The following is a 21088-nucleotide window of genomic DNA, read 5'->3' on the forward strand; positions in this document are numbered from 1 at the left end:
AAATTATTTCATTTGAGCTAATTTTACTTCCTAGGGTGTATTAGCCCTACATAATTTAAAATGCTTATAATTTAGGCCAGACTCGTCTTACTTTACCTAACCTGAGAATAATAAATAATAAGGTTAAAATGTGTTAAGATAAGCCACAAAACAAGAGTTTAGCACTTTTGGCATTCCATATTTTTGGCACCAATATAGTTTCATACTGCCAAGTTTTCCATACACATCTGGAAAGACCCGGAAAGCATGGCCGTAAATTCTTAAGAAGAGAATCTGAGTCAGCATAAGCACACACCATTACAGTAGGCATATAGAATGCAAAGCGAGAGCTGGGTTGCCGTGTCGATGGCACACGACACACAGAGGAGCAAGAGGTCTGATCTCCCCGGTCTCCCAGAGTGTTGGGCAGACCCGTGACTGTGCTTTTACACACAAGCAGCAGCTGGCCAACAACAGAGGGGACTCAAGCTTCCCAGAGAAAGAGTCACTACCGGCGTGTCGATGTGATCATGTTCTCGTGCAAAATTCTCATTGTACAAGATTATAATCTAGTGCTCAAAGAAATATGTCACGTAGTGTTGCAGGAGGATGAGGGAAAAAAAGACAAGTTAAGTTGAATTAATTAATTTTTTGGAGTTATCTTTTTGCACTGATTCGGTTAAGTTGTATTTACATAGAATATTAATTATGTTTAGCTTGACATATATAATGTTGTTTAAACTTATAAAGTTTAGTTGGATTAAGTTTATGAAAGTAAGGTGTAAAAGTTAGTACAAACGTTCCCTGCAAAATATGTTTTTTGTTCACTTAACTTGAACCACCCATGAACAACGTTTCAGCACGCTATGCCCAGACATGTGAAACAATGAATGTGGCCGTCAGTGAGGACAGGAAATGACCACATCCAGAAGCATACAAATTGAATGTCATCTTTTTAAAAGATGCAAGCTCTACTTGTGTAAGCTCTTTTAGGGACTTGACTCTTTTAAAAGTGCTGAACCATGCAGGGGAATGGCCGCCCAACACAGACAGGGATTGTGTGCAGCCTGTCGTGTGCTCTCTCTTTGAAGGCACTCACTCTTACCAGCCGTAAAAACGGCTTTTCAACACTCAAAAGCGCACCGTACCAGCCGAGAACAGCCTTCTGACAATGTCAAAACAGCTGTTTGCTCAATAATGGCAAATGAAACACAATAATAATAAACAGAAAATAAAGAGAAGACTTCGACCCTGCTGCTGTGCTGTATGCTCGCACTTTAAAAAAAAGTTTGACCAAAAAGCTTGACTCGTCTTCTAGCAGACACTTGCTTGTAGAAAACAGGAACAAACTGTTCAGCTCAGAAGCGAAAACCAATGCACCTGCTGCTCATTAAATACCCACGCTGCATGGCAGAGCAGCTGTCGCTTGTGATTGTATGCCAATGGGCATTGGCTCCTTTTTAGTTACACTCAAAGTAGATCAGCCTCTCTAGCAAGATTCCTATTCATCAGTCTGTGACTGATTGAATGGCAACTGTTCAGTTTGAGTAATTATGTGTTTGATCTATTCAGGCACAGTTGTTTTTTACTCTGTAATTCCAAAATAATGCAATGTGTTTAGTTAGCCTACAGTTAGCCTATAATGATAAAAGGCTTGGATATGAATATCAATACACATTCAAATAGTAATAAAACCAGAATATTAAATATTTACAGTGTTTCTATTTTTGATATTCATGATGTGTTTTGTGTGTTTCAGTGAATGTTCTGAGGATTGTACTTCTGGGAAAGGATGTGTCAGAAAACAGCAGAGTGAGAAACTCAATTCTGGGAATAGATGTGCATGAGAGTGATGTGTCTACAGGTTTACAGCAGCACTGCTTGAGAATCAGTGGAATAGTGAAGAACAGACGCAATACAGTCATTAACACGCTGAATCCTAACACCTCAGATCATCAGATCACACAGACAGTGAGAGAGTGTGTGTCTCTGTCTGATCCAGGACCTCATGTCTTCATACTCGTACTGCAGTATAAAGACTTCACTGAGGAGGACATGACAAGAGTGAAATATGTGCTCAACAAATTCAGTGAAGAGGCGATTAAACGCACTATAGTGATCACAACTGAAGAGATGCACAATTTGCACATGTCAAGTCCAATTGAATATAACACAGCTATCCATCAGTTAATAAAGGAGTGTGGAGGAAGACATCTGCAGCTTGAAAAAAGAAAACCACAATGGCAATCTGAGATATTCAGGAATGTTGATGAAATGCTCAAGGGAAACCAGGAAGAATATCTCACATGTGAGACATATGAAGATGTTGCAGAACCATCAATGGATAAAGAGCTGAGCAGATCTTTAGATTCATTCAGATCAGAGGAAGAAAACATACAGATTTCTTATCACAAAGATGATGAAAACCTCAAAGAGAGCAAGAGAATTGAAGAAAGTCTAAGTAAGTTGTCAGAATTACTTTTATTATAGCTGAAATTTAGTAAATTAGCATAAGTACATTTCAATAAAAAGCTTCCAAACTGTTTTAAACAAAACTTGTCAGGAAAGTTTTCATCAGACTATCAGCACTTACTTTGTTACTGTTGTCAAACTAGTGCACTGTGGAGTGATAGACAGTGTTGCACAAACATGCACTGTGAATCATTCACATTGTATAGTGCACATCATTTGAAAAACTATTTACATATATCAAACATTTAAATAAGTGGAGTGTTACATTATTAAACATAGTCTAGTGCTCAAAGAAATGTGTCACATATTGTTGCAGGAGGATGAGGGAAAAAAGACAAGTTAAGTTGAATTAATTGATTTTTTGGAGTTATCTTTTTGCAATGACTTGGTTAATTTGTATTTACATAGAATATTATGTATGTTTAGCTTGACATATTTAATGTTGTTTGAACTAGAGACCTGCACTCCGGTCATATGAATTTGTACGAATTAGCGACCTCTTAAAATACGTACGAATTGTCGCGAGAACGGGTTTGTGTACGGGTTGCGGGAGAATCAAATGATTAGCGGGACTCCCGCAAAGTAGAAATATCTAAATAAAAAATATCTAAAAACAAATAAATTGCTATTCATATATTGCAAAAAAGCAATAAGAATAACTAATATAAAGTAAAAACTATTTACAGTCGCAAGCATATATGAGATTTTATTTATAACTTGTGTTTGCAGTGTTGAGCAATGTAGCCAATCACAGACATATCTGTTGATTTCTGACACACAATGGAGAGGCAACACAATCAGGGGTCTGTTTTACTATGCATAACCTCATCTGCATATCATTTCCATGCATATTCCCATCCACATGACACCATAGTTAAAACCATCAAAGGTACAAGACATTGGAAAATATTAGATACAGACTATAAATGCCACTTTGAGCTGTGCGTACGCACATTCTGGAGACAAAAGTAATATGAATTGAGATAGTAGATGTGATACTTTCGATCACTTTTCCAGTGACACGCTGTTTTAATGACAGTGAGGAGTGCTGGGAGCACAATCCTCTTTAAACTACACTGCAGATGTTATGACAAAATATTTTTTCGAGAATGACGATCAGTGATGAACACTTAACTTAGATATTATGGCAGACACTGCTGGATTCGGTGGTCGAACAGTCTGTTGTCCAGTTTGAATAGGTCCAATAATATCTTACTGTACCACAACTGCAGGAGGTGTTGATGTTGTGTGAAGGATCTTCAAACAATTACCATTTGAAGGATATCATTTGAGGAAAACGGTAGGATTTGCGTGTTTCCTTTTTAAAATACTTCAGTGAAGCGCCGAGAAAGACAATTGTATTTACACTGCAATAAATAAGTAGGCCTATCTGTTTAAGTAGGCCTAAACTTCCTGAAAGATATGTTCACCTTATCAGCAAAACTGCATACATATGTTTTATACTATTAAAATACAAATATTTGGCCAGTGGAAATGAATAAATCAACTGTATTTTAAAACCTTTATCTTAAGTATTTAATACAATTTTGTTTTAATGGATATTTTGATATATTTATTCTAAAACATAAAGAGGATATTGTATGATTTTTTATCAATGTAGTGTATGGCACAAATGGCATTTATAGTCTGTATCTAATATTTTCCAATGTCTTGTACCTTTGATGGTGTTAACTATGGTGTCACGTGGATGAGAATATGCATGGAAATGATATGCAGATGAGGTTATGCATAGTAAAACTAGGCGTCATAAGCTCCGTATATGGTGATTTAGGGGAGGAGACAGGGTGGAGATGCATGTACACACAATCTTCCGCTGACTGGGATTTATAAAGGGATTTGTGCGCAGGTTCTGGTGTACGCATGGTTTTATAAATTTGATTTTTTTTGTGCGTACACAGAATTTAGCTTTTGCGCGTACGTACACTTTTAGTAGGGATCCTACGCACAGTTTTATAAATGAGACCCCTGGTGTTTATTAGAATCCTCTCACCAGTGCTGAAAAAATCCTATCCTGAGTGCTCACAAATCCTATTTTTATAACACACGAAGTGTAAACATTAAGAAAGAACCATTGTTCATATAATAATTGTGTTATAACAGAGATTTGTGAGACTGCAATGAACTGAGATGTCAGTTTTAATCATTATAAAGGGAGCACTCTTTGTGACAGGGCTGTATTGGGACTCATTTTTAGCCCTGGAGTTTCATGCCTTAGACCGCCCACTTTAATTCACGACTGACTATATTAAAATAATGTAATTAAAACCTCAGTTTATAAGTCTGTAATAGTGCACTGTTCTGTACAGCCTTGTAAATCCGTGTATATCTTCAAATACCCATGATAGTACAAATGATAGTACAAAAAAGTTATTTTTATAGTTATAATAATGATTTTATAATGTGAACCATTGATTAATTCTCTAGCCATCTAGTGGATGTAGTTAAAAATTCATGTTATTTTAATTTGCTTTCCAGTAGATGGCAGTGATCGTCCACTAAACCCAGGCACATTTTTCATGTCTATCACTATGAATGAAATTTAGAAATGTAGATCTTTATTAAAGTGGATTTAACATAAAATTTTGCTATTTCATATAAATGTATATAGTCAAGTCAAGTCAAATTTATTTATATAGCGCTTTTTACAATTGGTAATTGTTTCAAACCAGCTTTACATATTTAGGAGCACAGAAAAAAGAGAAGTGGTTAAAAATAAGCTGTACAAGCAAGCGTGGTAATATGTAACATATACAAGATGGTGCTACATTAAGCCAATGTCGGCTGACTCCCAGGGGTGGAAAAAAAATCCCTAGGAGAAAAACCCAGCGTGCTAGCACTGGGAAAAAAGTCCTAGGAGGGAAAAAACCCCTTGGAAGATATATATAATATATGTAAATGGATATGGAGATCAAAATCTGAATTATACATTTTTATTATAGAGATTAAAAATAGATATATATAGATATATGTAAGCGGATACAGAGATTTAAAAATCTGAATTATAGATGCAGCCAGAACTGGATCTGTAGGCCCATTGTCTCCTGGGCTACGTTGTAGTCAGGTCCAGACACAGGTTCTCCATCTGATCTGGATACGGCCTGGATCCAGCACCCGGCAAACCTCAGGATAAGCAGAGAGACTGATATTAGCGTAGATGCCATTCTTATTCTGATGTACAGGTATATCTAGTGTTATAGGAAATGTTCTCGGTTCCGGCCGACCTAATTATTGCAGCGTAACAATCCTTTAACGGATTTGAAAAATGTTAATGTATTGATAATGTGTTATGTGTATGCAAGAGCAAAGAGATGTGTTTTTAGTCTAGATTTAAACTGACAGAGTGTGTCTGCTTCCCGAACAATGCTAGGAAGATTGTTCCAGAGTTTAGGTGCTAAATAGGAAAAGGATCTGCCGCCTTCAGTTGATTTTGATATTCTGGGTATTATCAACTGGCCTGAATTCTGAGATCGCAATAGACGTGAAGGACTATAATGCACCAAGAGCTCGCTTAGATATTGGGGAGCTAAACCATTTAGAGCTTTATAAGTAAGTAGCAAGATTTTAAAATCTATACGATGTTTAATAGGGAGCCAATGTAATGTTGACAGAACTGGGCTAATATGGTCATACTTTCTGGTTCTAGTAAGAACTCTAGCTGCCGCATTTTGGACCAACTGTAGTCTGTTTAAAAGCCGAGCAGAACAACCACCCAGTAGAGCGTTACAATAATCTAGTCTTGAGGTCATGAATGCATGAACCAACTGTTCCACATTTGTCATTGAGAGCATATGTCGTAATTTAGATACATTTTTTAGATGGAAGAAGGCGGTTTTACAGATACTAGAAAACATGACTTTCAAATTAAAGATTGGTATCAAAGAGCACACCCAGGTTCCTAACTGAGGACGAAGATTTAATGGAGCACCCGTCAAGTGTTAGAGAGTATTCAAGGTTTTTTCGTGAGGAAGTTTTTGGTCCAAAGATTAGGATATCAGTTTTTTCTGAATTTAATAATAAGAAATTTCTTGTCATACAGTTTTTAATGTCAGCTATGCATTCTGTTAGTTTTGTGAATTGTAGGTTTCGTCAGGGCGCGAGGAAATATAGAGCTGAGTATCGTCAGCGTAGCAGTGAAACTAACACCATGCTTCCTAATTATCTCTCCTAAGGGCAGCATGTACAGAGTGAAAAGCAACGGTCCTAGTACTGAGCCTTGTGGTACTCCATATTGAACTTTGATCGATACGACATCTCTTCATTAACTACTACAGACTGATAACGGTCAGATAAGTAAGATTTGAACCATGCCAAAGCAATTCCACTAATGCCAATATAGTTTTCAAGTCTTTTTAAAAGAATGTTGTGATCGATAGTGTCAAAAGCAGCACTGAGATCTAATAACACTAATAGAGAAATACAGCCACGATCGGATGATAAGAGTAGATCGTTTGTAACTCTAACGAGAGCAGTCTCAGTACTATGGTATGGTCTAAATCCTGACTGGAAATCCTCACAGATTCCATTTCTTTCTAAAAAGGAGCACAGTTGTGTTGAAACTGCCTTTTCTAGTATCTTTGACAGAAAAGGTAGATTCGAGATTGGCCTGTAATTTACTAAATCTCTCGGATCTAGTTGAGGTTTTTTAATAAGAGGTTTAATAATAGCCTGCTTAAAAGTTTTTGGCATGTATCCTAGTGTTAACGATGAATTAATTATATCAAGAAGTGGACCTACGACCTCTGGAAGCATTTCTTTCAGTAGTTTAGTCGGCATTGGGTCTAACATACATGTTGTTGATTTTGATGATTTGATAAGTTTAGATAATTCTTCCTCTCCTATAGCGGCGAATGATTCTAGTTTTACCTCAGGGACACTACAGTGCACTGTCTGAAGCGAAACTGTAGACCAGGGATGGACAACTCCGGTCCTGGAGGGCCAGTGTCCAGCAGAGTTTAGCTCCAACCCTAATCAAACACACCTGAACCAGCTAATCAAGGTCTTTAGGATTAGTAGAAAGTTATAGGCAAGTGAGTTTTTATCAGGGATGGAGATAAACTCTGCAGGACACTGGCCCTCCAGGACCGGAGTTGTCCATCCCTGCTGTAGACGGTTGCATGTTTATAATTTTCTCTCTAATATTGTCAATCTTGCAAGTAAAGAAGTTCATAAAGTCATTACTGCTGTGCTCTTTGGAAACGTCAGCAGTTGAATCTCTGTTTTCTAGTTAATTTAGCCACTGTGTCAAATAAATACCTAGGATTATGTTTGTTTTCTATTAAGAGATTTGAAAAATAAGTAGATCTAGCATTTCTTATAGCCGTTCTGTACTCAATCATTTTTTCTTTCCACGAAAGGCGAAAAACTTCTAGTTTTGTTTTCTTCCAACTACGTTCAGCTTTTCTCACAGCTCGTTTTAGAGCCCGAGTGTGCTCATCATACCACGGCGTTGGATTAATTTCCTTAATCTTCTTTAGACGTAAAGGAGCGACTGCATCTAATGTGCTGGAAAAGAGAGAGCCAATAGTTTCTGTTGCAGCATCGAGTTCTTCTAAGTTGTCAGGTATACTAAGGCGATGAAACTGCTCGGGGAGATTATTTATAAAGCAATCTTTAGTGGTAGAAGTGATGGTTCTACCATATTTATGGCTGGGTGGTGGTTTTGTAGCCTTGGCTAACTGTATTATACACAAGACTAAATAATGATCTGATATCTGATCATCGCTCTGCTGTAGAATTTCAACAGCATCAATATCAATTCCATGCGACAGTATTAGATCTAAGGTATGATTACGACAATGAGTGGGTCCTGACACGTGTTGTCTAACTCCAATAGAGTTTAAAATGTCTGCAAATGCCAATCCAAATGCGTCTTTATTATTATCTACATGGATATTAAAATCACCAACAACAAGGACTTTATCCGCAGCCAGTACTAACTCTGATAGAAAATCAGCAAATTCTTTGATAAAGTCAGTATGGTGCCTGGTGGCCTGTATACAGTAGCCAGCACAAATGTCAACTTACATAATGTTACATAAAGCACCATCACTTCAAAGGAATTAGATTTGAAATTCTTTTGAATGATTCTGAATATATTACTATAAATTACAGCAACACCTCCCCCTTTGCCTTTCTGTCGAGGATTGTGTCGATAGTCATAACCTTGAGGACTAGACTCATTTAAAATAATGTAATCGTCTGGTTTTAGCCAGGTTTCTGTCAAACACAGCAAGTCTAGTTTATTGTCTGTGATAATTTCATTTACAATAAGTGCTTTTGAAGAAATAGATCTAATATCAGTAGCCCAAGCTTTATCATTTGTTTATCTGATTTATCTGTGATTTTCATTTTTTGAACATCAATTAAATTTTTACCCTTAAAAGGTTTCGGAAGTTTTTTGTATTTACTAGTTCGAGATACAGACACAGTCTCTATGTGATAATATCTAGGTGAATATCTATTAAAGTGGATTTAACATAAAATTTTGCTATTTCATATAAATGTATATACTTAAATTATTACAAATTGAGGCAAATAAATAACACAAAATACCATAAATCCTACAAAATTGCACAACTTTACAGTAAAATATTAAAGTAGGCTATTACGTTTGTTTAAAAAAGTTACATGTTACAAAATCACATTTTACTGTCTGGTTAAGCTAGTTGTACAGAAAAATGAATTGCCCAATGTGTAATAGCATAGCAAGCAACATAACATAAGTGATAGGCCATATTTTATTATTTGTCTACTATTATTACGATATGAGTAATAGCTGCATACATGCCTTTATTTTTTGCATTTTTGCACAAAATCTTGTGGGAGTGGGCAGGCATGGGGCTAAAAAATCTGTCCCGTGCAGGTCTATAGTTTGAACTTATAAATTTTAGTTGGATTAATGAAAGGTGAACTTATTGGTGAACTTGTTTTCAGAACAAACATTCCCTGCAATAATACACTTAGCAGTGTCTACACTGCTGGAATTCAAATAGAGGAGAAGAAGAAGAGAGCTAGTTCAAGATGAGCATTTATGGTTAAAATGTATTTATTTATTTATTTTTATTTAGAAAATGTAAGTACACTTTACTTTTGTAAAGTTATTCCAACTAAACTTTATAAATTCAGACAACTACATTTGTCAAGTTGAAAATACTTATAATTAATACTTAAGTTAGTACCAGTTAAGTGGCAGGAAAATTGAACAAAGAAAAACAGAAACTAAAACTAAAAGTCCAAGAAAATGACAAGGAATTTAACAGTTGTTAGCTTTGATTTAAATATTGATATAAATATTAAATATGATTAAAAATTTAAAATTAACATTTAACATTCTGCATTTTCAGCCATTCATAATTGTTTTATTTAATTTTGCAGTTGATATAAGAGAGTGGAGTCGCTCCAAATGTAAGTTGAAAGCATTTAGATGATATATACAAATATAAATATATATATATATATATATATATATATATATATATATATATATATATATATATATATATATATATATTTCATATTTTAAAATGTGGCTATTGATAAAGGAAGTCTGATGTCTTTATGTTTTTCAGTGTCAGCAAATTCCTCTAAAAAACGGAAGCTGAATCTGGTGCTGTGTGGAAGTGATGGATCACTTACGGTCTCTGTGTCAAAACTTTTACGTGATAAAAAGATAAACCCTTCTCATCAAAGAGTAAGCAGTGAAGTGTGTGTTAAGAAAGAGAAGATTCATGGACGTGTTCTCAGTCTGATGGAGCTTCCAGTTCTCAGTCGGCTCTCAGAGGAGGAAGTGATGCGTCAGACTCTCCGCTGTGTGTCTCTCTGTGATTCTGGAGTTCATGCTTTCATCATCATTATTCCTGCTGGATCTCTTACTGATGGAGACAAAACAGAAATAGAGAAGATCCTAAAGAACTTTTATTCTAGAGATCACTTAATTGTAATATTTGTCCATGATGGCACTGTTGACGGACCAGTGACAGACTTCATCAAACAGAGCCCAGAATTTCAGAAGTTAATCAGTCGTTCTGGAGGTCAGTACTGTGTGATGAGTTTAAAAGAGTCTGAAAACTCAAGACAGTTCCCAGAACTACTGGATTATATAGAGAACATGAAGACTGAACCATATTCAGCTCAGATGTATGTGAAAGCTCAAAAGAACAGAGTCCGATGTGAAACAGAGGAGAAATATAAAGAAGAGCTGAAGAGAATGAAGGATGAAATCAAAGAGTTAAAGCAGAACATTCATTTAGAAGGTGAGCATTCCTTTTTCTTTTTTTTTTAGCTTATGCATTTATTAATGGTTCTACCAGAAAGACTCGGAAGGCAAGACAACGTAACAACAATATTTATTAACAATCAGCAAGCAAAATATTGTAAGATAAAGTTCTTTCGTGTAGGCCCTGTCGGTAGCTCACATCCTAAAGGGTTGCAGACTCTGCATTTCCTGCCTGAAGATGAAGGCAGGGGCATAGCTGACCCCCAAAAATAGTGAAGAAGAATTATTCCACACTAGGACGGAGTTGTAAAAGGAAATATATACCCACCAGTGGTGAATCTTGTGGTTCCTGAAACATAGAGATAAAAATGAATTAAACATGAAAAGACCATAATGCTTATCAGTGGAACAGAGCCAGTTCGCCGTGGTGTGAGAAAATGGGGAAAGCTGTAAGAGCGCAAAATAAGTCATGAAGAGAGGAAGACAAGAAAAAAAGAAAATACCAAGAGTGTAAGACAACAATACTACATAGTGTGGCAGGGTGGAAGGATCATACGACAAGAAGAGCTCAGTTTACGGCCCCGGAGGGTGGATTTTATTGAAAGACATGTGTATACAGTCGTGTCCAAGTGCGGGTGAATCCGTGCGGTGCGGTGCACACTGCTTTCTGGAACAGGATAGAGGTGTGCAGGTGTGGCCGATCAGCCTGTGATGACCTGTGAGCAGGTGCTCCTCGTGAGTTTCCAGGGCAACACTGATGTGGACTCAGGACGCTCGTCACAATAGAGACAAAGGCCACGTTAGGCCACATAGATAAGATAGCCTTGAACGGCGACAAGGGTATTGTTTTTATGTGGCCTAACATGGACATTCAAGGCTATCGTGTCTACGTGGTCCAACATGGCCGTTGTCACCGTTCAAGGCTATCATGTCTATGTGACCCAATGTGGCCATTGTCGGAGTTCAAGGCTATCGTGTCTATGTGGCCCAACGTTGCCGTTGTTGGCATTCAAGGCTATCGTGTCTATGTGGCCTAACATGGCCGTTCAAGGCTATTGTGTCTATATGGCCTAACATGGCCGTTCAAGGCTATCGTGTCTATATGGCCTAACATGGACATTCAAGGCTATCGTGTCTACGTGGTCCAACATGGCCATTGTCACCGTTCAAGGCTATCATGTCTATGTGACCCAATGTGGCCATTGTCGGAGTTCAAGGCTATCGTGTCTATGTGGCCCAACGTTGCCGTTGTTGGCATTCAAGGCTATCGTGTCTATGTGGCCTAACATGGCCGTTCAAGGCTATCATGTCTATATGGCCTAACATGGACGTTCAAGGCTATCGTGTCTATGTGACCCAATGTGGCTGTTGTCGGTGTTCAAGGCTATCGTGTCTATGTGGCCCAACGTTGCTGTTGTTGGCATTCAAGGCTATCGTGTCTATGTGGCCTAACATGGCCGTTCAAGGCTATTGTGTCTATGTGTCCTAACATGGCCGTTCAAGGCTATCGTGTCTATGTGGCCTAACATGGCCGTTCAAGGCTATTGTGTCTATGTGTCCTAACATGGCCGTTCAAGGCTATCATGTCTATGTGGTCTAACATGGCCGTTCAAGGCTATCGTGTCTAGGTGGCCTAAGGTGGTCATTGTTGGCGTTTAGGGCCATTGTATCTATGTGGCCCAGTGTGGCCGTTGTTGGCGTTCAAGGCTATCGTGTCTATTTGGCCTAACATGGATTTTCAAGGATATCGTGTGTATGTGGCCCAACGTGGCCGTTGTCGCCGTTTAAGGCTATCGTGTCTATGTGGCCTAACATGGCCGTTCAAGGCTATTGTGTCTATGTGTCCTAATATGGCCGTTCAAGGCTATCATGTTTATGTGGCCCAAGGTGGTCATTGTCAGCATTTAAGGCTATTGAATCTATGTGGCCCAATGTGGCTGTTGTCTGCGTTCAAGGCTATCGTGTCTATTTGGCCCAATGTGGCATGGATGGTGTTCTTGAATATAGGTGAACATGTTCAATGTGTTTCCTCCTTTTGTGTGTAGGCTTACTTTGTGTCCGCATTTTTTTTTTTTACAAATGTGGATATCTACACTGAAGGACATCCCGCATTTGTTTTTCCATTTCGAAAGTATTCCCATACTGCAAATTGTAACTTATTTTTCAATGAGGGATAGAGATTAGAGATAGCAACTTCTGTCTCTGACATTGTCTCAGCTGTATGCATGTGGGAGGAGCAGGTTTAGAGTGTAGTAAAGTGGAAAGTTGCTGTCTATGACACGATAGATAACCTTGAATGGCAACATAGTGACATAGTGGCCACATAGACACGATAGCCTTGAACAGCCATGTTAGGCCACATAGACATGATAGTCTTGAACAATGACAATGGCCACATTGGGCCACATAGACACGATAGCCTTGAACGACGACAAGGGCCACACTGGGCCACATAGACACAATAACCTTGAACGTGTCAATGGCCACGTTAGGCCACATAGACACGATAGCTTTGAATGGTGACAACGGCCATGTTAGGCCACATAGACACGATAGCCTTGAATGGCGACAATGGCCACAATAGCCTTGAACAGCGACAACGGCCATGTTAGGCCACATAGACATGATAGCCTTGAATGACGACAACGGCCACCTTGGGCCACATAGACACGATATTTTTGAATGGTGACAACGGCCAGGTTAGGCCACATAGACCCGATAGCCTTGAATGGCCATGTTAGACAACATAGACACGATAGCCTTGAACGACGAAAGTGGCCACATTGGGCCACATAGACACAATAGCCTTGAACGTGACAATGGCCATGTTAGGCCACATAGACACGATAGCCTTGAACCATTACAACGGCCATGTTAGGCCACATAGACACGATAGACTTGAATGTCGACAATGGCCACACTGGGTAACATAGACACGATAGCCTTGGATGACTACAACAGCCACGTTGGGCCACATAGACACGATAGCCTTGAATGGCAACAACGGCCATGTTGGGCCACATAGACACTATAGCCTTGAACGGCGACAATGGCCACATTAGGCCACATAGACACGATAGCCATGAATGATGACATAGACACGATAGCCATGAATGGTGACAGTGGCCACGTTAGGCCACATAGACATGATAGCTTTGAACGGCGACAACAGCCACATTGGGCCACATAGACACGATAGCTTTGAATGGCAACAACAGTCACATTGGGCCACATAGACACGATAGCCTTGAATGGCCATGTTAGGCCACATAAACACGGTAGTCTTGAACGATGACAACGGCCACGTTGGGCCACATAGACACGCTAGCCTTGAACAGCCATGTTAGACCACATAGACATGATAGCCTTGAATGGCCATGTTAGGCCACATAGACACAATAGTCTTGAACAGTGACAATGGCCATGTTAGGCCACATAGACACAATAGTCTTGAACAGCCATGTTAGACCATATAGACACAATAGCCTTGAACGGTGATGATGGCCACGTTGGGCCACATAGACACGAAGGCCATGAACGGCGACAATGGCCACATTAGGCCACATAGACACGATAGCTATGAATGGTGACAGTGGCCACGTTAGGCGACATAGACATGATAGCTTTGAACGGCGACAACAGCCACATTGGGCCACATAGACACGATAGACTTGTATGGCCATGTTAGGCCACATAGACACGATAGCCTTGAACGGTGATGATAGCCACGTTGGGCCACATAGACACGAAGGCCATGAACGGCGACAATGGCCACATTAGGCCACATAGACACGATAGCTATGAATGGCAACAACAGTCACATTGGGCCACATAGACACGATAGCTTTGAATGGCAACAACAGTCACATTGGGCCACATAGACAAGATAGCCTTGAATGGCCATGTTAGGCCACATAAACACGGTAGTCTTGAACAATGACAATGGCCACATTGAGCCACATAGACACGATAGCTTTGAACAGTCACATTGGGCCACATAGACATGGTAGCCTTGAATGTGACAATGGCCACATTAGGCCACATAGACACGATAGCCTTGAACGGCCATGTTAGGCCACATAAACACGGTAGTCTTGAACGATGACAATGGCCACATTGGGCCACGTAGACACAATAGCCTTGAATGGCGACAACAGCCACATTGGGCCACATAGACATGATAGCTTTGAACGGCAACAATGGCCACGTTAGGCCACATAGACACAATGGTCTTGAACAGCCATGTTAGACCATATAGACACGATAGCCTTGAATGCCCATGTTAGGCCACATAGACACTATAGCCTTGAACGGTGACGACGGCCACATTGGGCCACCTAGACACGATAGACTTGAATGGCGAGAATGGCCATGTTGGACCACATAGACACGAAGGCCATGAACGGTGACAATAGCTGTGTCCCAATTCAGGGGTCGCACACTTCGAAGTACGTGAAAGGGGTGGGGTTTTGGAGTGGAGGGTTGCCACGTCTGCGCAACAAAACCATCCCAAACGTAGCACAAGTGTAAAAGTATCCTAATCACAGACGTGGCAACAGTGAGCCGAGCGTCGTTACATGGCTAGCGGCTGTGTGACAGACAGCTGATGTTTGTGTGCATTTATGTCTTTATGGGGTTTTGACATGCTTCACTGCCGAACGGGACACTGGACCAAAATATGTATGGTTAAACTATGTAATGTTAGTTTTAAATCGTTAGCAACTAGTTAAACTTGTTTTTATGTTAAATGAACTGTTAACTGTCAGTTGTTTTAACTAAAAGAAACTTGCACTGACAGCTTAAAATATACCTGCTGAGCATGACTATTTGTAACAGGCAAGAATTTTAAAGCTATGATGACTAAGACAAAATTTGAATGAACCATAGATTGTCACAGTTCCCTCGTCTCCCGGACTCCAAATCCCACGATCCTCTCGTCTCCACACCTGCACTCACTTCCCTCGTCATCTCCTCATCGTCACGGATCACCTGCACCTGTTCCTTATCATCATCACCTCCTATATAATGGACTCACTCCCTCCACTCCTTGTCTGTCCTAAATGTTATATTGAGTATGTCTGGTGTTTCCTTGCGTTGTTCATTAAAAAGACCCATTGTTATTGTGGAGATCCGTATTTGCCTTGTCTTTACACCAGCTACCGTAACAGAAGGACAGACCGTTAACCGTTGGATATCCACAGTGGAAACAATGGGGATTTTCCTTGTTCCTGTACCCCCGAAGCCTCTGAACACAGAGGATAGGCTTTGCCATTTACGGCAGAGTGGCAGGCCGTTGGAGAGGTATGTGGAGGAATTTTTGGAGGTCTCTTATTTGGTGAGCTGGACCGATGCCTGCCTTAATGCTGTTTTTCTGATGGGACTGGACAAGGACGTTATTTGTTATAACGAACCAGCCTGTAATTTCTCCTTAGTCGATTCCCTGAATGTGATTCTCCTGTTAAATGGTTCTAGTTTTGAATTAGAGAAAGTTCTAGAGAACCAGAGTCCTTGTCCAGCCCCATCAGCAGCTTATCGGGCATCACCAGCTCACCTTACCCCAAAGCCCTGCACATACCGCTTCAACGGTCCTGCCCACTCCTGGCCGCCAGCCGCCGCCGCCGAGCAATCTGCTCCAGCCGCCGCCGCCGAGCAATCCGCTCCAGCCGCTGCCGCCGAGCAATCCACTCCAGCCTTTCACGAGCCGCCAGAGGATACTGGCTGGTTGATAGACTTTATCACAGAGTCCATCGCTCCAGCCCTCAACGAGCCCTCAGCGGCCAACGAGCCAGTATCCCCAGTCTCAGCCGCCGAGCCAGTATCCCCAGTCTCAGCCGCCGAGCCAGCCGCTCCATGCTCCGCTGCCCATGAGCCCACTCCTGTCCACAAACCCACACCATTCCGCAGTCTCCTGAAGGCCCTCCTTAACCTCCCCAAGTATTTTTTTTGGGGGGGCCAGGTACCCAGGGGTGGGATACAGATGGGTGGGCCTCAAAGTACACCTGACCCGCCGTGGCTGCCCTCTGCGCCTGACCCGCCGTGGCAGCCCTCTGCGCCTGACCCGCCGTGGCAGCCCTCTGCACCTGACCCGCCGTGGCAGCCCACTGCGCCTGACCCGCCTTGGAGACCTCCTCTCCTACCCATGCCTCTCCCTGCACCGGCATGAGGTCTCAAATATTTCAGATGTTTTATATATTTATATAATACGCTCCACCAGCGTCTCCCTTCTCAGCCAAATGAAAGTGTACACAAATGTTTTGTTCAGTTTTATATACTGATGATTTAAAATGTTATGCTATTCTTCTGATGTTAAATCTAAGTTCTGTATATAGTTGTAAAAGGTACTTTATGTAATGTAGCTTTAAAACGATGTATTTAATGTAAAAACATTTAATTTACATGAGAAAAATTATATAGGCCTAAGTATAATTTTTCATTTAAAATTACAAGTTGCATAAAAGAAATAAACTATGAACAGAACAATTCTCTTTTATTTACACATGTGAACATATGTAAAAAAAGTTTAACAGAAATTACTCAGACTCATTTACAAATAAATTACATTACAAATATATGTATACAACTTACAGTTGTGGCCAGAATTATTAGACCCCTTCATAAATATGATCAAAGATGACTCTAAAAATAAATCTGCATTGTTTATCCTTTTGATCTTTAATTCATAAAATTAGCAAAAATCAAACCTTTCATTGAAGGAAAAGAATTGAAAGTGGGGGGGAAATAACATTAAGAAATAAATGTTTTTCTCCAAAACACATTGCCCACAATTATTAGCACCCCTAGAATTTTTTATGAGTAAAATATCTCTGAAGTATATTCCCATTCATATTTACATTTTTTTAGCTCACCGGGGTGATTATGAACATGAAATTGGCCAGCCATGACTTCCTGTTCCACAGGAGTATAAACATGAGGAAACACAAAGGCCAAATTCCCATAATCATTCATCACAATGAGAAAAAACAAAGAATATAGTTCTGATGTGCAGCAAAAGATTGTTGAGCTTCACAAAATAGAAAGTGGCTGTAAGAAAATAGCTGAAGCATTGAAAAACGGCACACTGTGTTACAAATCTGACTGGAAGAGGACGTGTGTCTAAATCATCCTAATGTGTGGTGAGGAGGAAAGTTTGGGTGGCCAAAGACTCTCCAAGGATCACAGCTGGAGAATTGCAGAGATTAGTTGAGTCTTGAATCTCAGAAAGCCTAAAAATAATTTATCAAAAGCACCTACATCCCCACAAGTTGTTCGGGAGGGTTTCAAGAAAAATCCTCTGCTCTCATCCAGAAACATCTCCAGCATATTCAGTTGTCAGACAAGACTGGAACTTCAAACGGGACAAGCTTCTATGGTCAGATGAAACTAAAACAAGAGCTTCTTGGCAGCAAACCCACCAGATGGTTTTGGTGCACACATGGATAAAAAGTGCCCCATGCCCACGGTCAAATATACTGCTGGATCTTTAATGTTGTGGCCCTTTTTTTGTGCTGGAGGTCCTGGACAACTTGTTCAGATATATCGTATCATGGATTCTATCAAATACCAACAGATAAAAAAATCAAAACCTGACCACTTCTGCTAGAAATCTTATAATGGTCTGTGGTTGGATCATCCGTCGGGACAATGATCCAAAACAAACATCAAAACCAGCACAAAAATGGGTCACTGAGCACAAAATGAAGCTTCTGCCATGGTCTTCCCAGTTCCCTGACCTGAACCCTAAAGAAATGAGTGGAGTGAACTGAAGAGAAGAAGCACCAACATGGAGCTGGAATCTGAAGGATCTGGAGAGAGTCTGTATGAAGGAATGGTCTCTGATCTCTTGTCAGGTGTTCTCCAAACTCATCAGGCATTATAGAAGAAGACTCAGAGCTGTTATCTTGGCAAAAGGAGGTTGCAAAAAGAATTGAATAAAAGGGTGCTAATAATTGTGGGCAACGTGTTTTGGAGAAAAACATTTATTTCATAATGTTATTTCCCCCCCACTTTCAATTATTTTCCTTCAATGAAAGGTTAGATTTTTGCTAATTTTATAAATTAAAGATCAAAAGGATAAACAATGCAGATTTATTTTTAGAGTCATCTTTGATCATATTTATGAAGGGGTCTAATAATTCTGGCCACAACTGTATGCATTTGCTAACTTAAAAAAAAAAAAAAAACTGTACAGAAATTAGGCTGTTTCATTGACAAAGTGACATTTAATAATATTTATATCGACACATTTTTATGCACTGTATTCTGTTCTTGAGAGAATGGGGGAAGGGGGTGTCCTTTGAAGTGCGATTCACCGCGGCGCGAGGAGGGATGACGTAATTCGAGAGCGACTTCAAGTGCACCCTCTCCATTTCCAGGGGAATGAAGCACCGATCTCAAGACACTTCGCTGTTTACACTATCCCACAGTTCATTGCGTGCCAGTGACGACAGGACTTCAGGTGTGAATTCAAATAAATGCCCCGGTTTCACCAATCAAACTGTAATATCAGTGATGTCCAAGTCAGTTCATAAATGCAATATCTGTTTCTGAGATGGAGTGCAGTTGAATAAAATCGTAAACTACTGTACTTTAAATTCAGACTTAAATACAGAGTAAATGTATAAATATGAATATATATATTTTCCAAATTAACATTTCATTTAACATAAAAAAAAAAACAAACAAGGTTAACTTGCTAAAGATATAAAACTAACATTACATAGTTTAACCATGCATATTTTGGTCCAGTGTCCCGTCGTCGGCGGCAGTGAACGTGTCAAAACCCAATAGAAAGTCATAAAACTTTAAAATGCACACAAACATCAACTGTCAGCTGTCTGTCACACAGCCGCTAGCCATGTAACGAAGCTCGGACTATGCGCTCGGCTCACTGTTGCCACGTCAGGGATTGGGATACTTTTACACTTGTGCTGTGATTACGCTACTTTTGGGATGGTTTTGTTGCACAGACCTGGCAACCCTCCACTCCAAAACCCCACCCCTTTCATGCACTTCGAAGTGCGCGGCCCCTGAATTGGGACACAGCTCATGGCCACGTTGGGCCACATAGACATGATAGACTTGAATGGCGAGAACGGCCACGTTGGGCCACATAGACATGAAGGCCATCAATGGTGTCAATGGCCACGTTAGGCCACATAGACATGATAGCCTTGAAGGGCGACAATGGCCACGTTAGGCCACATAGACATGATAGCCTTGAATGATCACAAAGGCCACATTAGGCCAAATAGACACGATATCCTTGAACAGTTACAATGGCCACGTTAGGCCACGTAGACATGATATCCTTGAATGGCGAAAACGGCCATGTTAGGCCACATAGACACGATAGCCTTAAACAGTTACAGCGGCCACGTTGGGCCACATAGACACGATAGCCTTGAATGGCGAAAATGCCCATTTTAGGTCACATAGACATGATAGCCTTGAATAACAACGATCAAGTGGATCAATCAAGTGGATCAAAAACGTGCTAGAAGTTACAATGTGAATGAGCATGACGAGCGCTCACGTTGAACTCACTCTGTCTCTAACAATATGTGCGATTGCATAATACTGCTTATTATGTATGTGTAAAGAGAGCAAAAGGGTAGCCTACGATTCTACACTCAATTGACATGAAAGTGCAAAAAATTATGAAAATACTTATCACTGAGATTAAATGGCTGATCTGTAGTGATGATGCGAGAATGGAGAAGGTTGCAGTCTTTGATGATAGTCCCTTTGAAGATATACTGAACTAAATACGAAATACTAAATATGTCATTGCTGTGCCAGCTCGATGAACATCGAATGTTGATAGGATGACATAAATTTAAATGACACTGTAGCATTTAACATATCCCATCTAGAATGATAATTTTTTCATTAAAGTAGTAAACATGAATAAGTTAGCCGTTATGCTTTCTCCAATGGTAAGATAAAGACCCTCTCATCTCCCTATAATAATACAATCTCTGGATCTGCTCCCCGGTTTGTTAGATATGGTGGAGAAAACAAGTCTGACCACCAGATGTCACTAATGCACACTGTGTTAAAAGCTTTGAGTAACGAACCGTTTTTCGGAACAATTTTATTAAATCCTCAAATGCTTGATTATTATCATTATTATTTAACATGTTATATGTTTGGCAACAAATCTATTAACCCTAAGGCTAAATTCACACAGGGTGTAGGAGTTAACGCTTCTCGTTTACTTTGAATGGGTGACGTCATGCATTGCCGAACTGCATTGTGGGTTCCGTCGCGTCACTTCAATCGTGTTGCAAGCGGCAGAAGTTGAAGATTTCTCAACTTTTCAAGCGCTAACGCAGGCGTCAGCCAATAAGATCGCCTTATGCAAACACTCTAGAGCAGTCGCTAGCCAATTGCGTTCATGCA

At 40.0% G+C, this 21088-nt stretch overlaps 1 protein-coding gene across 1 annotated transcript in view; it reads left to right on the top strand.

The window, feature by feature from the left end:
* Positions 1–865: 865 nt before the first annotated feature.
* LOC125257726 (GTPase IMAP family member 8-like) overlaps positions 866–21088 on the top strand; it is a gene marked incomplete at its 3' end in the record, with an annotated part of 30446 nt that continues 10223 nt past the window's right edge. The window contains exons 1-4 of the mRNA XM_048174378.1: positions 866–881; positions 1739–2440; positions 9847–9876; positions 10041–10724. Of these exons, the coding sequence (XP_048030335.1) occupies positions 866–881; positions 1739–2440; positions 9847–9876; positions 10041–10724 (1432 nt within the window). The remainder of the gene's footprint in view (positions 882–1738; positions 2441–9846; positions 9877–10040; positions 10725–21088) is intronic.

This window comes from Megalobrama amblycephala, linkage group LG22 (assembly GCF_018812025.1).
Source record: "Megalobrama amblycephala isolate DHTTF-2021 linkage group LG22, ASM1881202v1, whole genome shotgun sequence".
Classification (NCBI taxonomy): domain Eukaryota; kingdom Metazoa; phylum Chordata; class Actinopteri; order Cypriniformes; family Xenocyprididae; genus Megalobrama; species Megalobrama amblycephala.